Here is a 16,244-nt window from a genome sequence, read left to right on the forward strand (position 1 = left end):
AAGATTTAGTGATAGGTTTTTAAAAATTAATATATATATATTGATATTAATAAAACCACCCAAACCGGGAATTGGTTAAGAGTTACAAAATTGAACCGGTTACAAATTGTCGGTTGAACCGAAGGCTAAAATCAACAAACAAAAAAAACCCTAATCCCAAGTTTTTCGTTTTTATGTTTCCTTGCAAATCCATAGCAAACTTTGCGAGAGATGTACTATGAGCAGAACTTTGCGAGAGATGTACTTTGCGAGGGATTTGCAATGTTGACCATTTTGCGAGAAACGAATTGCGAGGAATTGACTTCCCTCGCAAATCCCTTGCTAGATATTTTCCATCGCAAATCGAGTGTTTTCTTGTAGTGATATGTTATAATCTCTCTATAAAAAAGTTTAAATTTATGATCTTAAATTAGGAGATGGCTCTTTAGGCTTCTCCTGCTATGTTTACTGTAAAACCTACATAAACACATTGTAGTTGTTAGTTTATTTAAATAAAAATCTAGAAGAGAGACATAGATTAAACGGAACATGTTAACATGCATATAACAATATGGAAAGAAAGATTTAACAAAGAACACAAGAAGCTAATAGGTTTTGGTTGTTTGACAAAAAAAAAAAAAGTTTTGGTTTTAACGTAAAATAGATTTGAGAGTTTTTGTTGAGTTGAAAATGATTTAGATTACTGCAATATTTATACAACAAAAGAAGTCGTTTAAAATGTAAGTCGCTAAGATTTGGTAAGTTGCTAAAATTTTGTAAATTAGAATATTTTGAAATCGTGTAGATTATGTTAACTTTTCGAAATTTTAGTGTAAATTGTCAAATACGTTTTTCTTATTAACCCGCATATATATTTTTTGTAGAAGAGATTGAATTTTCCTAATATTAGCAAAATAATTGTAATGTTATAAGGAAAGAAATAAGTGTAGTACCTAATTTACGTTGATAGATTTGTTTAGATTTAATGGCATATACAAACGAATATTGTGTTACCATTTTTTTTATTTCCGATTTTTATGTGTTAATAATCATTTAATATTTGTTTGGCTACTACACTTAAATATCAATCTGTTTGGTTCTGAGTTTTTGGCTAAACGTATCACATATAATATTTATTTGGTTCCATAGTTCCTCCTTAATTGTTTCTGTTTGGCTTTAAGGATTATAGATATCCTTATTATTATCTAAGTGGTATTTTAATGTAATAATCTCTAACCCTATGTCTTTTTATTAAAAATGATTCCATTTTAATAGTATAGACAAAAGGAGTTATTGGGGCTAATAAAGCCCAATTTATGGAGCAATGCGTTCCTAATTCCCTGTTTTTCAGAATCTACGATCCCATCCCATGATCACAGATCCAAAATCTAGGGTTTTAATTTCATCATGAGAAATAGCAAGTCTTAAAGGATAACCTAATCACAGAATACGAAGATAGGTTAGAAACAAATAGGCCGAAGGGTAGAATAGATAATTCAAAACGCTGAAGGTCTTCTTCTTTTTGCGCTTATATATATAAACATCGCCGCCATAATTAGGGTTAGATACAAAGTGCTTACAAAAAAAAAAGGGTTAATTACAAAGTGCCTTTGAGAGATCAGAGCACCGACACTACAATGCTGTTCTTGTTCCCGTTGCGGGCATAAAATAAAACACGTTGGTCTTTTCTCTATTCCCTCTTGCAAGTAATCTTCATTATTGCAAATCGGATATGAGAACTGAGAAGATCTCACGTTTCGTTGATCAATAACCAAACCTTATTTTTATTGTTTGTTTTTTCTTCTTTATGTTGTTGTGTGTTACGGCCGATCCAAATGGGTTCTTGCGTCATATGCTAGTTCCCAATTTCACCCGGCCAATATTTAAATTCAATGTAATGGAGCAGTCTCTATCTCTCAATCGATGATTTTTTACATGTTTCTTTTGGTCATGTCTGAAATCATAGATTCTGCCCTATATTTTGTTCGTCGTTTACGAATTTTCTTTTATCTTAGAAGTAGACACCAGAGATCTTGTTCCAAAATATATAACTATATTGGTTTTTTTTGGTAGTGCAAGCCTTCTGTGTTATGGATATTTTAGTGGTACTAATATCATTCTAGATGACAAAAGGGGTTAGAAGATTTGGACTACGTAGCATCTTGCTTGTTTGACATTGGTGATTGATTCCTTAACCGGTCAAAGTTACAAAAATTGTATTTGGTAATCAAAAACTGTTTTACAATCATGTTGTGAGATTATCATGAAGACGACTTATTTTGATTGAACTTTTCGATGTAAGAATTCCTAAAAGGTTTCTTTTGACTTGGGTTTTGAATTCCTATGTAGCATCTTGCTCGTTTTAAGTAATCCCTATCACAAGAGAGTCTTTAAACCTTTACCTGAGACTGTGAGAGTGGAGGGGATGCATTCAGAGAGGATAAACCAAGGAGAAAGATGTTTTTTTGGGTTTGATCAAAATGACAAACAACCTTAATATATACGCCAATACCTTAAACTGTTTGGCCTGATTGCTGTTATTTACCAACAACTATTAAAGCTGTAGCTTTTATTTTTATTATTATTATAAATATTAATAATAAATATATATTATGTCAAAAATTAATTCATATAGCATTTTAATGATAAAATAAATTTTATTAATGATAAATTAAAATTTTGAAAATTATAACTCAATCAAATATGTGGTTTCTTGATTGATTATTCTGGCAAATATCAATAGTATTTTTTAATTGTTTGAAAATATCAATAAATTTTATATCAGCAGTCAAAAATCTATTAACCTACTCAATGCATTTTTTGAATGTTATTCTATTAGTAATCATGAATTTCATAAATTATTTTATAGTATTATTAGTGATGATGATGAAAAAATAAAATTTATTATTGAAATGGATCTTAAAAGAAAGAGAAAAAAATAAGGATAATTAATTTATAAAATAAAATATAGAAAATATTTATATATACTTTTAGAGAGTTTTTAAATATAAAAGAGAGAAAAAAATGATTTTTAATTTTTTTTAATTTTAAAACATGAGTTTTGACACAAGAAATGAAAAGAAAAAGTTGCTTTAAATGCTTTAAAAAAATAAAAGCCAAAAAATATGATTGACAAAAAATGACTTTTAAGACTTAAAACATTTTTAAAGTCTTAAAAGTGACTTGCCTGGCCTTTGTCGATTGAATCAAACCCAAAAGAACATCTTTCTCCTCGTCAAATCCACCATTGATTGTTTGCTTTGAGTTAAGGTATTGTGTATTACTTGGGATAGTGGGATTGTGATATGCATCAATGGTGTTTTGTATTATCCAGCAAAGATCAATCACCAAAAACATATGATTATTTGGCTTTACTGGCATTGATCAAGAAGACATGGCAACAACGATATCAAGCCTTGCACTTTTAGGGTCTGACTGGTTCTCCCGCTACCACCCGCAAAGAAGATCTATGATCTAAAATATATGTTTTGTCATTTATCAAATTGTTTGATTAAAGTTTTAGTCAAAAGCCAAATGCATAAAGTAATAAGTATTTCAATATGAAATTTATTTGTTTTTTAAATAATGATTTTAGTATTTTTTTAATGAATTTTAATTATAAATCAAGTTTCATAAATTTTTTTAGTATTTTAAAATATTTATATAATTATATATTTCATTTATTATGTTTTAACCGCTACTGCACCCGCTGGTCAACCAGTCGTAAACTCCCGCAAACGCACCCATTTTAAAACGCTAAACCAGTCATTCAAAACACTTAATAACACTTGAAACCGCAATCACCCGCTTCTACAATCTCCCGTAAACGCAACCGTAAATACTGCGGTTGAACCATTTGGGCCCTTAGTCTGATCGATAACAAGGGTAAGGTAGGTGCTTGTTATTGTAATATTTATTACTGTGATAATTCTTTTTGTTAAGTTGTGGGTTTTAGAGGACGCCGAGGAACATAAATGGTCAATAACATTGGTTGAATTATGATATGGAATACAAACTAGACTAGGTAACAACCCGCACATGTGGGATAAATCGATTTAAAGAAATTTATTTTAAGTAAAATTATTATCCAAGAACTAATATTTATTTGTGTCAAACATAATATTATTATGTAACTAAAGCTTTTTTTATTCAAACATGTGTTTTTTGTGTGTAAAAAATATGTTTCACCGATAAAATATTTTAAATGTGTAAGAGGTTTTATGGTAGAGAAAGTATTGATAAAATGTTATTATTTATTGCAACATGTCTTCTTATGTTTTATCGTGTAATCATAACAATCTTGCATGTTTCTTATGTAACCATAACAACATATATTAAATTATTCGATAATTTAATTATTTAATTTTATTATATGTTAGTAACAATTGGATTCTAAACTAGATTTTCTGAAGAGAATCTAATTTATTGATTTAATATTTTTGATTAGGCTATTTAAATCTTTTGAGTTAGTCGGTTTGTTAATAGTTTCTATAAATGACAGATTATTACCAAAAAAATATTATGAAAAATTAATGAAATTTCATAATCAACGTATTCGTGTAAAAATACATTTCACCGGTGAAATAGGTAAACGTGGTAAATAAAATATTTATAAAATATTACAATTTATGGCAATATATATATTTTTGTGTGTTTTAAAAATCAATTTCATATTTATTGTTTATCGAGTAACTATAACAGTTTTATATAATCTAATAATCACTCATTTTAAATATATTATAATTTTTTGGGTACTAAGTTTATTTATGATGATAAGGGTTAGGTCTCGTTCCTTTTTAATAGCACACAGATGAATATACAATTAAAATGTATATTTCTATTCGGTGATCAATATCTCAATTTTTAATTAATAATCACACTAAATGTTGAGATTAATTAGTTTACATACTTAGATATATATAAATAATTACACACGATATCTCCTAATTTGTTGTCATTTTTATATTTATTTATGTATATATATATAAATCTATATTTATTGGAAATTAATTTTCTTTTAATGAGTAGATAATCCAGCGGTAATATATTCCTATTTATAATCAATTATAATAACTATTAAAATCTTACTATTTAATTTATTATGGTAATAATACTAACATAAAAAGAACATTTTGTTTTTATATGATTTCGTTAATAAGTTATATGTTCTATATTTTATTAACTTTATATTAATATAATTGATATGTTTTTATAGCATTTCTAGAATATTTTACTTATATTGATTTTAAGAAATAAATATAACTTTGACTTGTATATTTATAAATATATTTTAATGAAATTTTGTAAAAATAGTATGCAATTATTTAATTAGTTTTAATATGTATTATTTAAATTTGTGTGAAAATGATGATATATCCAATTATTATTCAGTTAATTATTTTATTGAAAATATAATAACATGTTAATATAATTAAATAGAAAATTTAAGAGTATTTTACTTAAAGGTGCAAAGAAATCTCTAACGATGACACATCAGCTTTTTCTATATATAGTGTTTCCCTTTTAATATATAGAAGATACTATTTTTTTTTCTTTTTCCTTAACTATTTTTTAGTGATACGGCCGATCCAAATGGGTTTTTGCATTATATGCTAGTTCCCAATATCACCCAGCCAAGATTTATATCCAATGTAGCGGAGCCGTCTCTCTCTCAATATTTTTACATGTTTTATATGTCGTCAGGTCTGAAATCAGTGATTATGTCCTATGAATTTTCTGGTCTTAGAACAGAGTTGTTAATACGAAATATGTAACAAAACTAGGTTGGCTTTTTGGTAATGGATGCTTGATTTGTTGTGCAAGCCATAGGCTGTGTTCTTTTTTATGTTGCTAGCGACAGATCTGAGCGACTTAAAAAACAACTAGATTTTAAATTAAATTTAAATCAAGCGATCAATTATAAGTGATAGACGGTGAAAACTAAGAAAAGATCAGACATTTTACCCAGCAAAAAAAAAAAACATGTTTGATCAATTTTAAAGTTGATGTAGAACTGGGTTGTTTACTTACCAGTGTCTTTAGTTACATTCAGTAGAATTCTCGATCTTGAAAACTTAATTGTGTATGAAAGACATAGGGACTGTTTGATTGTTTCCTGATCTGGTCGAAACTAATCAAACTTAAAATTGGTAAAATCAGGAAGTGGAATACAAATAAACATATTGTTTTTTACACTATATAGATCGATGTCGTGAAAAGTAGCCAGAAAACACCTTAAAAAACCCAAGAAGAATCAGATACATGTTTTATATTATTAATCTGGCTAATATAAAAAGATGAAAGGATTAATGTAGATTGTATTTTAAATTAAATAAACAAGAGGAGTGCATGTTAATCAGGCTAACTGGCCGGGGGCTACAATGCGTGAGCAGGTATTGGAGCCTTATAAGCCCAACTTATTATGGAGCGTCAGATATAGAAGACTCTGTCTTCTCAGAAGTAGGAAACCACTTTCCTAATTCCCTGGTTTGCAGGAATATGATCCCATGATTGTAGAGTTTATACATTTTCAAACTATTTAGAGGCTGTGACACTTATGCAAGTGTTAACTTCTCCCAAAACTAAACTAATAACATTATCTATCTTTGTTTTTTGTATTTCTTGTTTACTTTTGCGTCTTTTGAGTTTGTGTTTTTTTGTAAGAGAACTAATCTCTCGAACTCTGCATAGCCAAAATTTTTAAAAATCTAAGAAGTCAAAGTCATTTGGTGACAGCCTAGAGGCTTGGCCGATCCTCCAACCAACTACTAGAAGCAACAAGATAATACATTATACATGTCTTTGCCATGATCCCCCAATGGAGTGCATGGTGCATTCGATAAATTATTCTGTCCCCCCTCCTAACAAAGCCTAACTTATGGAGCGTGGTTGAAGGACATATAGGTTGACTAGAGAAAACTTGCCCTGACCGGTTTAATTGGGTTATTCGGTTTCTCAAAATTTTGGTTATCTTAAAAATCTCACCAAATTAACCCAAAAAAGAATTTGGTTCGGAGTATTCGGTAATCAGTTTATTCGGATCGGTTATCTCCTCCAAAATGTCTTCCAAACTAAACCGGATTTTTTTTCTATTTCGGTTTATTTTAACCTAATTAGATCAAAGATACAGAAAATAGGCCAAAATGAATCTGAAATCTAATAACAAAAAGTAATCCACGGCTGGAAAAATATTGAATTTGATTTATGAGAACAAATCTGAATAACACTTATTTTTGCCGATCTGTTCACTCCTCCTCCTCACAGAATCGGTGCCGATAACTGAAAATCTAGGTTTTCTCGGTTCATGCCGAACGCCCAGGTCATTAGCACATACTCGAGCTGAGCCCTAAAACCTAGCGTGCCCTTGAATCCACCATGAATCGACGGATCCGTTATTCTTCAACCTCTGGAGAAGAAACAGATTACTTTGGTCGGATCCCTTTTGATCTCTTAATATCTTGTCGAGATTGCCGGTGAAGTCTTTAGGTCGATGTCGATGCGTATCGAAGCTCTGGTCGTCCCGAATTCGCTTTCCAAATTACAACCAGTTGTTCCCGATCAAGTCCACTGCTCCACCGCGGATCCTTTTCACCATCGAGTATAAAGGAGATATGTACTTTTACTCTTCACCTCAGCCTCACAATCCGGATCAGAACACGTCTCTTGTAGCCACCCTTCATCACAGGACTCGCGACACAAAGTTCTACGATATATGTGGTCCTGTCTGCGGACTGGTGTGTCGTCAGTATAATTCAGTGGGGGTGATCGTTAATCCCATCACAGGTGAGTCTTTAAAGTTGCCCAAACTGAGTTTGGAGGAAGGTGCTAAGTCAGAGTGGCTATTCGGTAAAGCAAAATATTCTTTTGGGTATTGATCCAATCGAGAAACAGTCTAAGGTATTGTGTATCACCTGGTTGCCTAGTAGTAGTGGCTCACAGAACTTGTCCGATGAGTATCAAGTTCTCACATTAGGGTCTGGAAGCAAAAATCTCTTGTGGAGAAAGATCCAATGTTGCAAAAATTCATTTTTTTTTTAACGTTGATGCGATATGCATCGGTGGTGTTTTGTGAAGCTTATGTAAAATGTTTACTTCTTCTCAAGTAGTACTGAATTATCACAATATCTTATCTGTCTTTGTCCTTCTTTTCTTGCGTGTCTTTCGAATTTATTATTTCGCTGTTTTTAGTTACAAAACATGGGTTTTCGATTTTTGTTTTCCAAATAAGAGGAAACACACAGTGAGTTCCTGTGTTCTGCCTTACTCTAATACAAAACTTGGCCCTGGATGAATCAAATGTAGGCGTAGCTATAAAAAAGGAATTCTCTTGTTCGTGAGGGATTACATGTCGGAATGATCTAAAATGGTATAGTATATGTCACTAGGAACATGTTCAAAGGATCTTATTTGTGTTTGAATGTTTGATCGATCAAAATGTTTTAGTTTCCAATTTACCACCAGGCTCCTCCGATCACATGATACCAAAAACTCGGGCAATTTTATCAAGAGTACAACCTCTGAAACTAAGTGTTAAACACTGATTAAATCACGAGATTAAGGTATGATGGTACAATCTACGTATCCTGGTTCGTCTCGTGGATTGAGCCTAGCACCATTGGATTACCACCAACGTTTTCCTAGTCGTCGGCTAATTCTACTTAGAACCTAAGTTTCGCACTAAGATCAATCTTTGGTGGCTTAATCTTCATGAAAACGAGAAAGAAGTATGATCATCGAGTTATGGAATTGCTCGCTCTTACAAACCTTTGTATACAAGAAACCTAACTCCATCTCACGTTTTTGTTTTTGTTTATTTAAATTACACACATTTTGAAAGAAGTGTGGTTATTATATAAGCTGAAGAAGTAATTTTTTGAGCAATACTTGGGGTGAACCTCTTCATTCACCCCTTTATAAAATAAAGAAATAAAATCTGTATATATTATTATAAAATTAGAAACTTAAATCGCTCTTTTATAAACCCAAACCGATATATAATTTCGTTCTAATTGTAAAATCTAAACTCTAACCATCTCATTTGTAAACCCTAACCGATATATAATTTTGTTCTAATTGTACAATCTAAACCCTAACCATCTAATATGTAAACCCAAACTCGAAATATAATTTTGTTCTAATTGTAAAATCTAAACCCTAACAATCTCATTTGTAAACCCAAACTGACATATAATTTTGTTCTAATTGTAAAATCTAAACCCTAACCACCTCATCTGTAAACCCAAACCGACATATACTTTCGTTTTAATTATAAATCTAAACCCTAATTCTCATTTATAAAGTCAAATCGATATATAACCTCGTTTAATTGTAAAATCTAAATCAAGCCAATATTTAACTTTCTTTAAATAAAAGTATACGGAATTTGTTTCCTTATTTTATTTTGCTTTTTAATTTAATTTTGATTTATTTTTTTAATAAAATATTAAATAAAATATTCTGATTGGTTGAGAGGGGAGGGAGTGAATACAAAAGTTTACCCTATTTTTAACATTTTTTTTGTTTGTAAATTTAAAATAGGTTAATCGTTTACAAGTGGGCCACAATGAAGGAGTGTATGGGGCCGCCCATAAAATAATATTGGGCCTTAGAAAACGCCAACTTATGGAAAGTAATAATAAAGCAAGCGAGAGAGAGAGGCACCAAACCTAGCGTTACCCTTTAATCTATTATCCACCATGAATAACGGTGGTCTTCTTCAACCTCTCGAGAAGAGACAGAATACTTAGATCTGATCCCTGTTGATCTCTTCATCAGTAATGTCTTGTCGAGATTGCCGGTGGAGTCTTTAGCTCAATGTCGTTGCGTATCCAAGCTCTGGTCATCCCTAATTCGCCATCCAAATTACAACATCTTGTTCCCGATCAAGTCCCAGGCTCCACCCCGGATCCTTTTCACCATCGAATATGAAGGAGAGTTGTTCTTGTACTCTTCACCTCAGCCTCACAATCCAGATCAGAACACGTCTCTTGTAGCCACCTTTCATCATAGCCATAGGACACGCGGGTCAGATTTCAGTGTGTGTCGTCCTCCGGTTGGCGGATTGGTCTGTCGCCAACATGTTCTTGAGAATGGTTCAAAAGTGGCGGTGATTTGTAATCCCATCACAGGAGAGTATTTAGCCTTGCCTAAACTGGGAATAAATGAAACCAAGTCAGAGTGTCGGTCAAACGCATATGATAAACATTCTTTTGGGTATGATCCGATAGACAAAGAGTTCAAGATATTGCGTATCACCTCGTTTTGGAACAACTCTCCCTACTTTAACAAACGCTACTTTGGTCAGTATCAAGTTCTAACATTAGGGACTGGAAATAAAAACCTCTTATGGAGAAAGATCCAGTGTTGCACAATTCATCATCGTATAGACGATGACAATACGATATGCATCAATGGTTTTTTGTATTATCCAGCAGTGTTCCAAANGCCGCCCATAAAATAATATTGGGCCTTAGAAAACGCCAACTTATGGAAAGTAATAATAAAGCAAGCGAGAGAGAGAGGCACCAAACCTAGCGTTACCCTTTAATCTATTATCCACCATGAATAACGGTGGTCTTCTTCAACCTCTCGAGAAGAGACAGAATACTTAGATCTGATCCCTGTTGATCTCTTCATCAGTAATGTCTTGTCGAGATTGCCGGTGGAGTCTTTAGCTCAATGTCGTTGCGTATCCAAGCTCTGGTCATCCCTAATTCGCCATCCAAATTACAACATCTTGTTCCCGATCAAGTCCCAGGCTCCACCCCGGATCCTTTTCACCATCGAATATGAAGGAGAGTTGTTCTTGTACTCTTCACCTCAGCCTCACAATCCAGATCAGAACACGTCTCTTGTAGCCACCTTTCATCATAGCCATAGGACACGCGGGTCAGATTTCAGTGTGTGTCGTCCTCCGGTTGGCGGATTGGTCTGTCGCCAACATGTTCTTGAGAATGGTTCAAAAGTGGCGGTGATTTGTAATCCCATCACAGGAGAGTATTTAGCCTTGCCTAAACTGGGAATAAATGAAACCAAGTCAGAGTGTCGGTCAAACGCATATGATAAACATTCTTTTGGGTATGATCCGATAGACAAAGAGTTCAAGATATTGCGTATCACCTCGTTTTGGAACAACTCTCCCTACTTTAACAAACGCTACTTTGGTCAGTATCAAGTTCTAACATTAGGGACTGGAAATAAAAACCTCTTATGGAGAAAGATCCAGTGTTGCACAATTCATCATCGTATAGACGATGACAATACGATATGCATCAATGGTTTTTTGTATTATCCAGCAGTGTTCCAAAAGGGAACAATCCCCTGTAGTGCCATCGCTTGCTTTGATGTTAGGTCTGAGACTTTTAGTTTTACTAACTTAGATCAAGACATGTCAGTAATAAGGGTGGATTATTTCCGTTTCACTTTGATGGACTACAAGGGTAAATTAGGTGCTTATCGTTGTGATTGTTTCGATAATATTTTTGAGTTGTGGGTTTTGGAGGATGCAAAGGGACATAAATGGTCAAAGCATATCTACCAAATGCTTAATCCATTGCTGGATTTTTGTACGTGTTGCTGGAATGATTGGGAGTTGCAAAATTGTGCTTTGCCCATGCTTTACAGCAGATCCTTTCTTCATCTTTTACTACAACCTTGAGACCAACATTGTCACAAGAGTAATAATACATGAAGTTCCACTATTGCTTAGTGGGTTCGTTTACGCATTTACAAACTATGTAGAGGATGTGAGGCTTATGTAAGTCACAGTTAAGTGCTTACTTCTTCTCATAGTTGATATATCATGGTTTTTGTAGTTTTTAACCATGATATAAGGAGTCTTTTAGAGTCTTTTGATTTATTTTCTAGGATGTTTTTGAGTCTTTACAGGTTTTCTAGGATTTTGGCACCGATGGAGCAATTTGGACATTTTGGAGCATTTAACCCGGAGGAAACAAACTTGGAGACAAAACAAAGAAATGGTGTCGATCGACACCACCTTGGTATCGGTCGACACTCTGTTTTGTCTGACGAGAGAGCAAGAATTGGAAGTTTTACAATTTTGCCCGAAGTTTTCCACAATTGTATCATAAGCCCCTGGACGTGTTTTAGGATGTATATATTTTATTTTTGGGTTTTAGAAACCTCTAAGTTATTTTCTAGCAGTTTTGAGAGATATTGAGAGCTTTTGGGAGAGAGATCTGAACTCCTTAGAGAGAAGAATTCCTGAACTCCTTCTTTTTACTTTTCAATATCTATTGCATGTTATTCAGAATTATGATTTGTTCTTCATTAAACATGTCTGAGTAGTTTGCTTGTTAGGTTTAGGGTTTTTCATAGGGTTTTTATGATTTATTAGATCTTTGTTTTTTAGGGTTAATAATCTTTTATGATCTTCATCTTTGGTTGTTCTTCACAATAATTCTTGATTGATCACCTAGAATTGTTATCATAGGGAAATAAATTAATATGAGAATATAATTGTTTTCCTGATTAATTGTTTTGAATTAATAATTTTGTGAACTTATCTAAACTTGTTCTTAAAGCTGATTTTTAACTTAGAATTTTACAAAGAGATTTGGATTTTCTAGTTTCAAATTTAGATAATAATTGCAGTGAGAAATGAATTGTTTTACAAAATTGTTTAGAGTTCTAGATCTGATTTTTAATTGCTTGAACCTTAATTAATTTATCTGATTTAATATTTCATAATTTCCTGAGAAATTCCCTAGGCTTAACCTTTTGATTTTCTGATTTCACAACAGTTTAATTTAATATTTTTGCATTGCCTTTTTAATTCAAATTATCTTGTTTAGCGTAATTCTTAAAACTTTATAATTCATTGTGTTTGATTTTGAGTCTCTATAGATTCGACCCCTAGAGTATTACAACTGCAAAGCTGTTAGTATCATTAGGGTATTACAATTTGAGCTTATCATAACACAACTTACCACATTATCTAATATATTTGTATTAATTATTTATTTTGAACTTAAATGGTTAAACTTGTACGAATGGTCTAAAATGGTATAATTGTCACTAGTTCAAGGGGTCTTATTTGTGTTTAATTACACACATGTAAGGTATAAAAACTCGAGAATTTGTAAATTTAAATTGGTTAATCGTTTACAAATGGGCCAAAATGAAGAGTCTATGGTGCCATTAAGAAATAATATTGGGCCTTAAAAAAGCCCAACTATGATAGAAACATAAAGCAAGCGAGAGAGACTCCAGTTGAGCCACCAAACCTAGCGTGCCCCTTAATCCATCCACCATGAATCAACGGATGTCTTCAATCTCCGGAGAAGAAACAGAATACTTTGGTCTGATTCCTGTTGATCTCGTCATCAGTAATATATTGTCGAGATTGCCGCTGGAGTCTTTAGCTCAGTGTCGTTGCGTATCCAAGCTCTGGTCGTCCCTAATCCGCCGTCCAAATAACAACCTGTTGTACCAGATCAAGTCCCCGGCTCCACCGCGGATCCTTTTCACTATTGAATATGAAAGAGAGTTGTTCGTCTACTCTTCACCTCAGCCTCACAATCCGGATGATAACACGTCTCTTGTAGCCACCCTTCATCACAGGACACGTGGGTTAAATTTCAGTATAAGTCGTCCTCCGGTTGGCGGATTGATCTGTCGTAAACATTATCGAAAGAACCCTTCAGCAGTGGCGGTGATTTCTAATCCCATCACAGGACAGGTTTTAGCCTTGCCCAGACAGAGAATGGATGAGATTAAGCCAGTGTGGTTTAAGAACATGTAAGATATTCTAATTTTGCTTTTGGGTATGATCCAATCGACAAAGAGTTCAAGATATTGCGTATCGTTTGCTTTTGTGACTCATACACATTCTTATCCAGTGAGTATCAAGTTCTCACATTAGGGACTGAAAATAAAAATCTCTTATGGAGAAATATCCAATGTTGCAAAATCCATTATCGTTATGGCTATCGAGATGATAATACGATATGCATCAATGGTGTTTTGTATTACCAAGCAGGGTTCCTGAAGGGTACAATCCCTTGCAGCGCCATTGCTTGCTTTGATGTTAGGTCTGAGACTTTTAGTTTTACTAACTTTGATCAAGACATGGCACAAGTATGGAGATCTTGCACGTTCAGATTGATCGACTACAACGGTAAATTAGGTGCTTGTGATTATGATAGTCGCCCTCATACTTTTGAGTTGTGGGTTTTAGAGGATGCCAAGAAACATGAATGGTCAAAGCGTATCTACCAAATGCTTCCATTTCCGAATGAACTAAGTTATGGAGGCCCTGCTGGAATGATTGGTAGTTGTGAAATTGTGTTATACCCAAACTACTCACAAGATCCTTTATTCTTTCTGTACTACAATCTCGAGACCAACATTCTCAAAAGAGTGAACATTGAAGTTCCGATTTTGCATAGTGGGTGTAGGGTTCACGCATTTCCAAATTACGTAGAGGATTTGACGCTTATGTAAGTGTTTTTACTGCCACTCAGACAGAACTTATCACATTATCTATCTTTTGTCTCTTATTTTTCTTTCTGTTGTGTATTTCCAAGTTATTAGTATTTCTCTATTTCGTTTTTCTTTGTTCTTTTATTTTTCCTATCAGAATAAGAGAAAACACTCAATGAGCTACTTTCTGTTCTGCCTTAAATTGGTTGAAATTAAACTTGCTCGATCGAGGGATCTAAAATATTTTGTTTCTAGAACTAACTCTGCCTGCAGACACTACAAGAAAACATGCCTTTTGCGATGGACGAATATATCGCTATTCCCTCGCAAATCGACAAAAGCGAGAGATTTGCGAGGTAAGTCGGTTCCTCGCAAATCGCTTCTCGCAAATCGGTCAACGTCGCAATTCCCTCGCAACTTTTGCGAAGAATAATTGCCCCTCGCAAATCCCACGCAAATTGCAAGAAACTATTTTTCTAGCAATATCCTAGCAAATATGTCTCTAGTAAATCCCTCGCAAATTTGCGATGCTTTTGCAATTAATATTTCCATCGCAAATTGTAATAACGGTATAAAAAAAATTATAATTTTCATTTTGGTAAGCTTAATTAGCATTAAACATGTAATTAAAATTAAACCTGTAATTAAAATTATACCTTAAACTTATGCAAATTAAAGCTGTTATTAGAAGTACTAATTAGTTTACAAAATAAGTTAACAAAACATAATAACCATTTTGTTCTACAAAAAACATTACATATGAGAGGTTCAAAGGATAAAGAGTTCATCAGTTTTACTGTCCGGCGGTTCCATCTCCGGTCGCAGCTCTGGCCGGTGAATCTTCTCGGCGAAATTTAGCAGCAAACTCTGGATCTTTTGATGCAAGATAGTCAAAGTATGCATCATAACTACGCATCTTCTCTGAATTTTCTTGCATCTTCAAATGATTTTGTTGCATCCTCACTGCATTTTCTCGCATCTTTTCTGCATTGGCCTGTAGTTGAGTTGCCTGAGTTGCAAGAACACCTTCGGCAGCAGCAAGCTTCTCAGCTAGAACAAGTGGATATTCAGAAGGAGGAGGCGGTTGAACAATCTGAGCTGAAGATGCTTCTGCTTGCATGTTACCAACCCCATATATTCGGTTCTTTTTCTTCGGAGCAACCTGCCAACAAAACATATACACACCATAAACATTATACACACCATATACACACCATAAACATTACACAAACACAAACATTAACATAAACAATGAAGCATGTTTTACCTCAGCATAAATTTGGTTCTTCACAATTAGTGATAACCAGCCAAAAGCACTACTCTCCATGTTATCCGCTGATAATAGCTCAGACTCAGCTTCAGCTATCTTTGACGACACTTCATTGAACACCTTCTCAGACAGTCCATCAACAAACGACCCATCAGGTTTCCTATGAGTGTCTTCTAGTACTCGCAGGAAATCAGGTAGTGGCTCACCAGTACTCTCAGACTAAAAACAGAGAAATGAAACAACAATATTACTATATTGTAGATATGATATGAATAATGAACTTGTGTTAAACAGAGATACTTACAAGCTTTCGTGCTCGGGCTTTAAAAGAGGTCTGACCAGAACGGTGCTTATGTATTCCGGTGCCATTAGGATCACTATAGCGAGCATTACGGCTATTGATACTCTTTGCTTCTGATTTTGGTTCACACCAAAACTGGACCAAGCCATCCCATACGGTAGGATCAAGCCACCGCGGCATTGCGTCATTACCTCTCTTCTTCCACTTACCCTTCCACCGAGACACTTGATCACTCATCCGACTCTTCAACTT

At 33.7% G+C, this 16,244-nt stretch overlaps 2 protein-coding genes and 2 pseudogenes across 2 annotated transcripts; all 4 read left to right on the top strand.

Moving 5' to 3' along the window:
• LOC109128749 (probable F-box protein At1g53815) lies at nucleotides 7,209–8,016 on the top strand. The gene is given in 3 exon segments (XM_019235630.1): nucleotides 7,209–7,426; nucleotides 7,429–7,850; nucleotides 7,852–8,016. Coding segments are annotated over 3 exon segments (660 nt in total). The 5' UTR covers nucleotides 7,209–7,353.
• Nucleotides 9,674–10,438, top strand: LOC104744148 (annotated as a pseudogene).
• On the top strand, nucleotides 10,538–11,866 carry LOC109128798 (annotated as a pseudogene).
• On the top strand, nucleotides 13,250–14,442 carry LOC109128864 (putative F-box protein At1g61060). Its single transcript, XM_019235993.1, is given in 3 exon segments — nucleotides 13,250–13,717; nucleotides 13,720–13,798; nucleotides 14,177–14,442. Coding segments are annotated over 3 exon segments (813 nt in total).

Source organism: Camelina sativa, chromosome 14, assembly GCF_000633955.1.
Source record: "Camelina sativa cultivar DH55 chromosome 14, Cs, whole genome shotgun sequence".
Taxonomy (NCBI): Eukaryota; Viridiplantae; Streptophyta; class Magnoliopsida; order Brassicales; family Brassicaceae; genus Camelina; species Camelina sativa.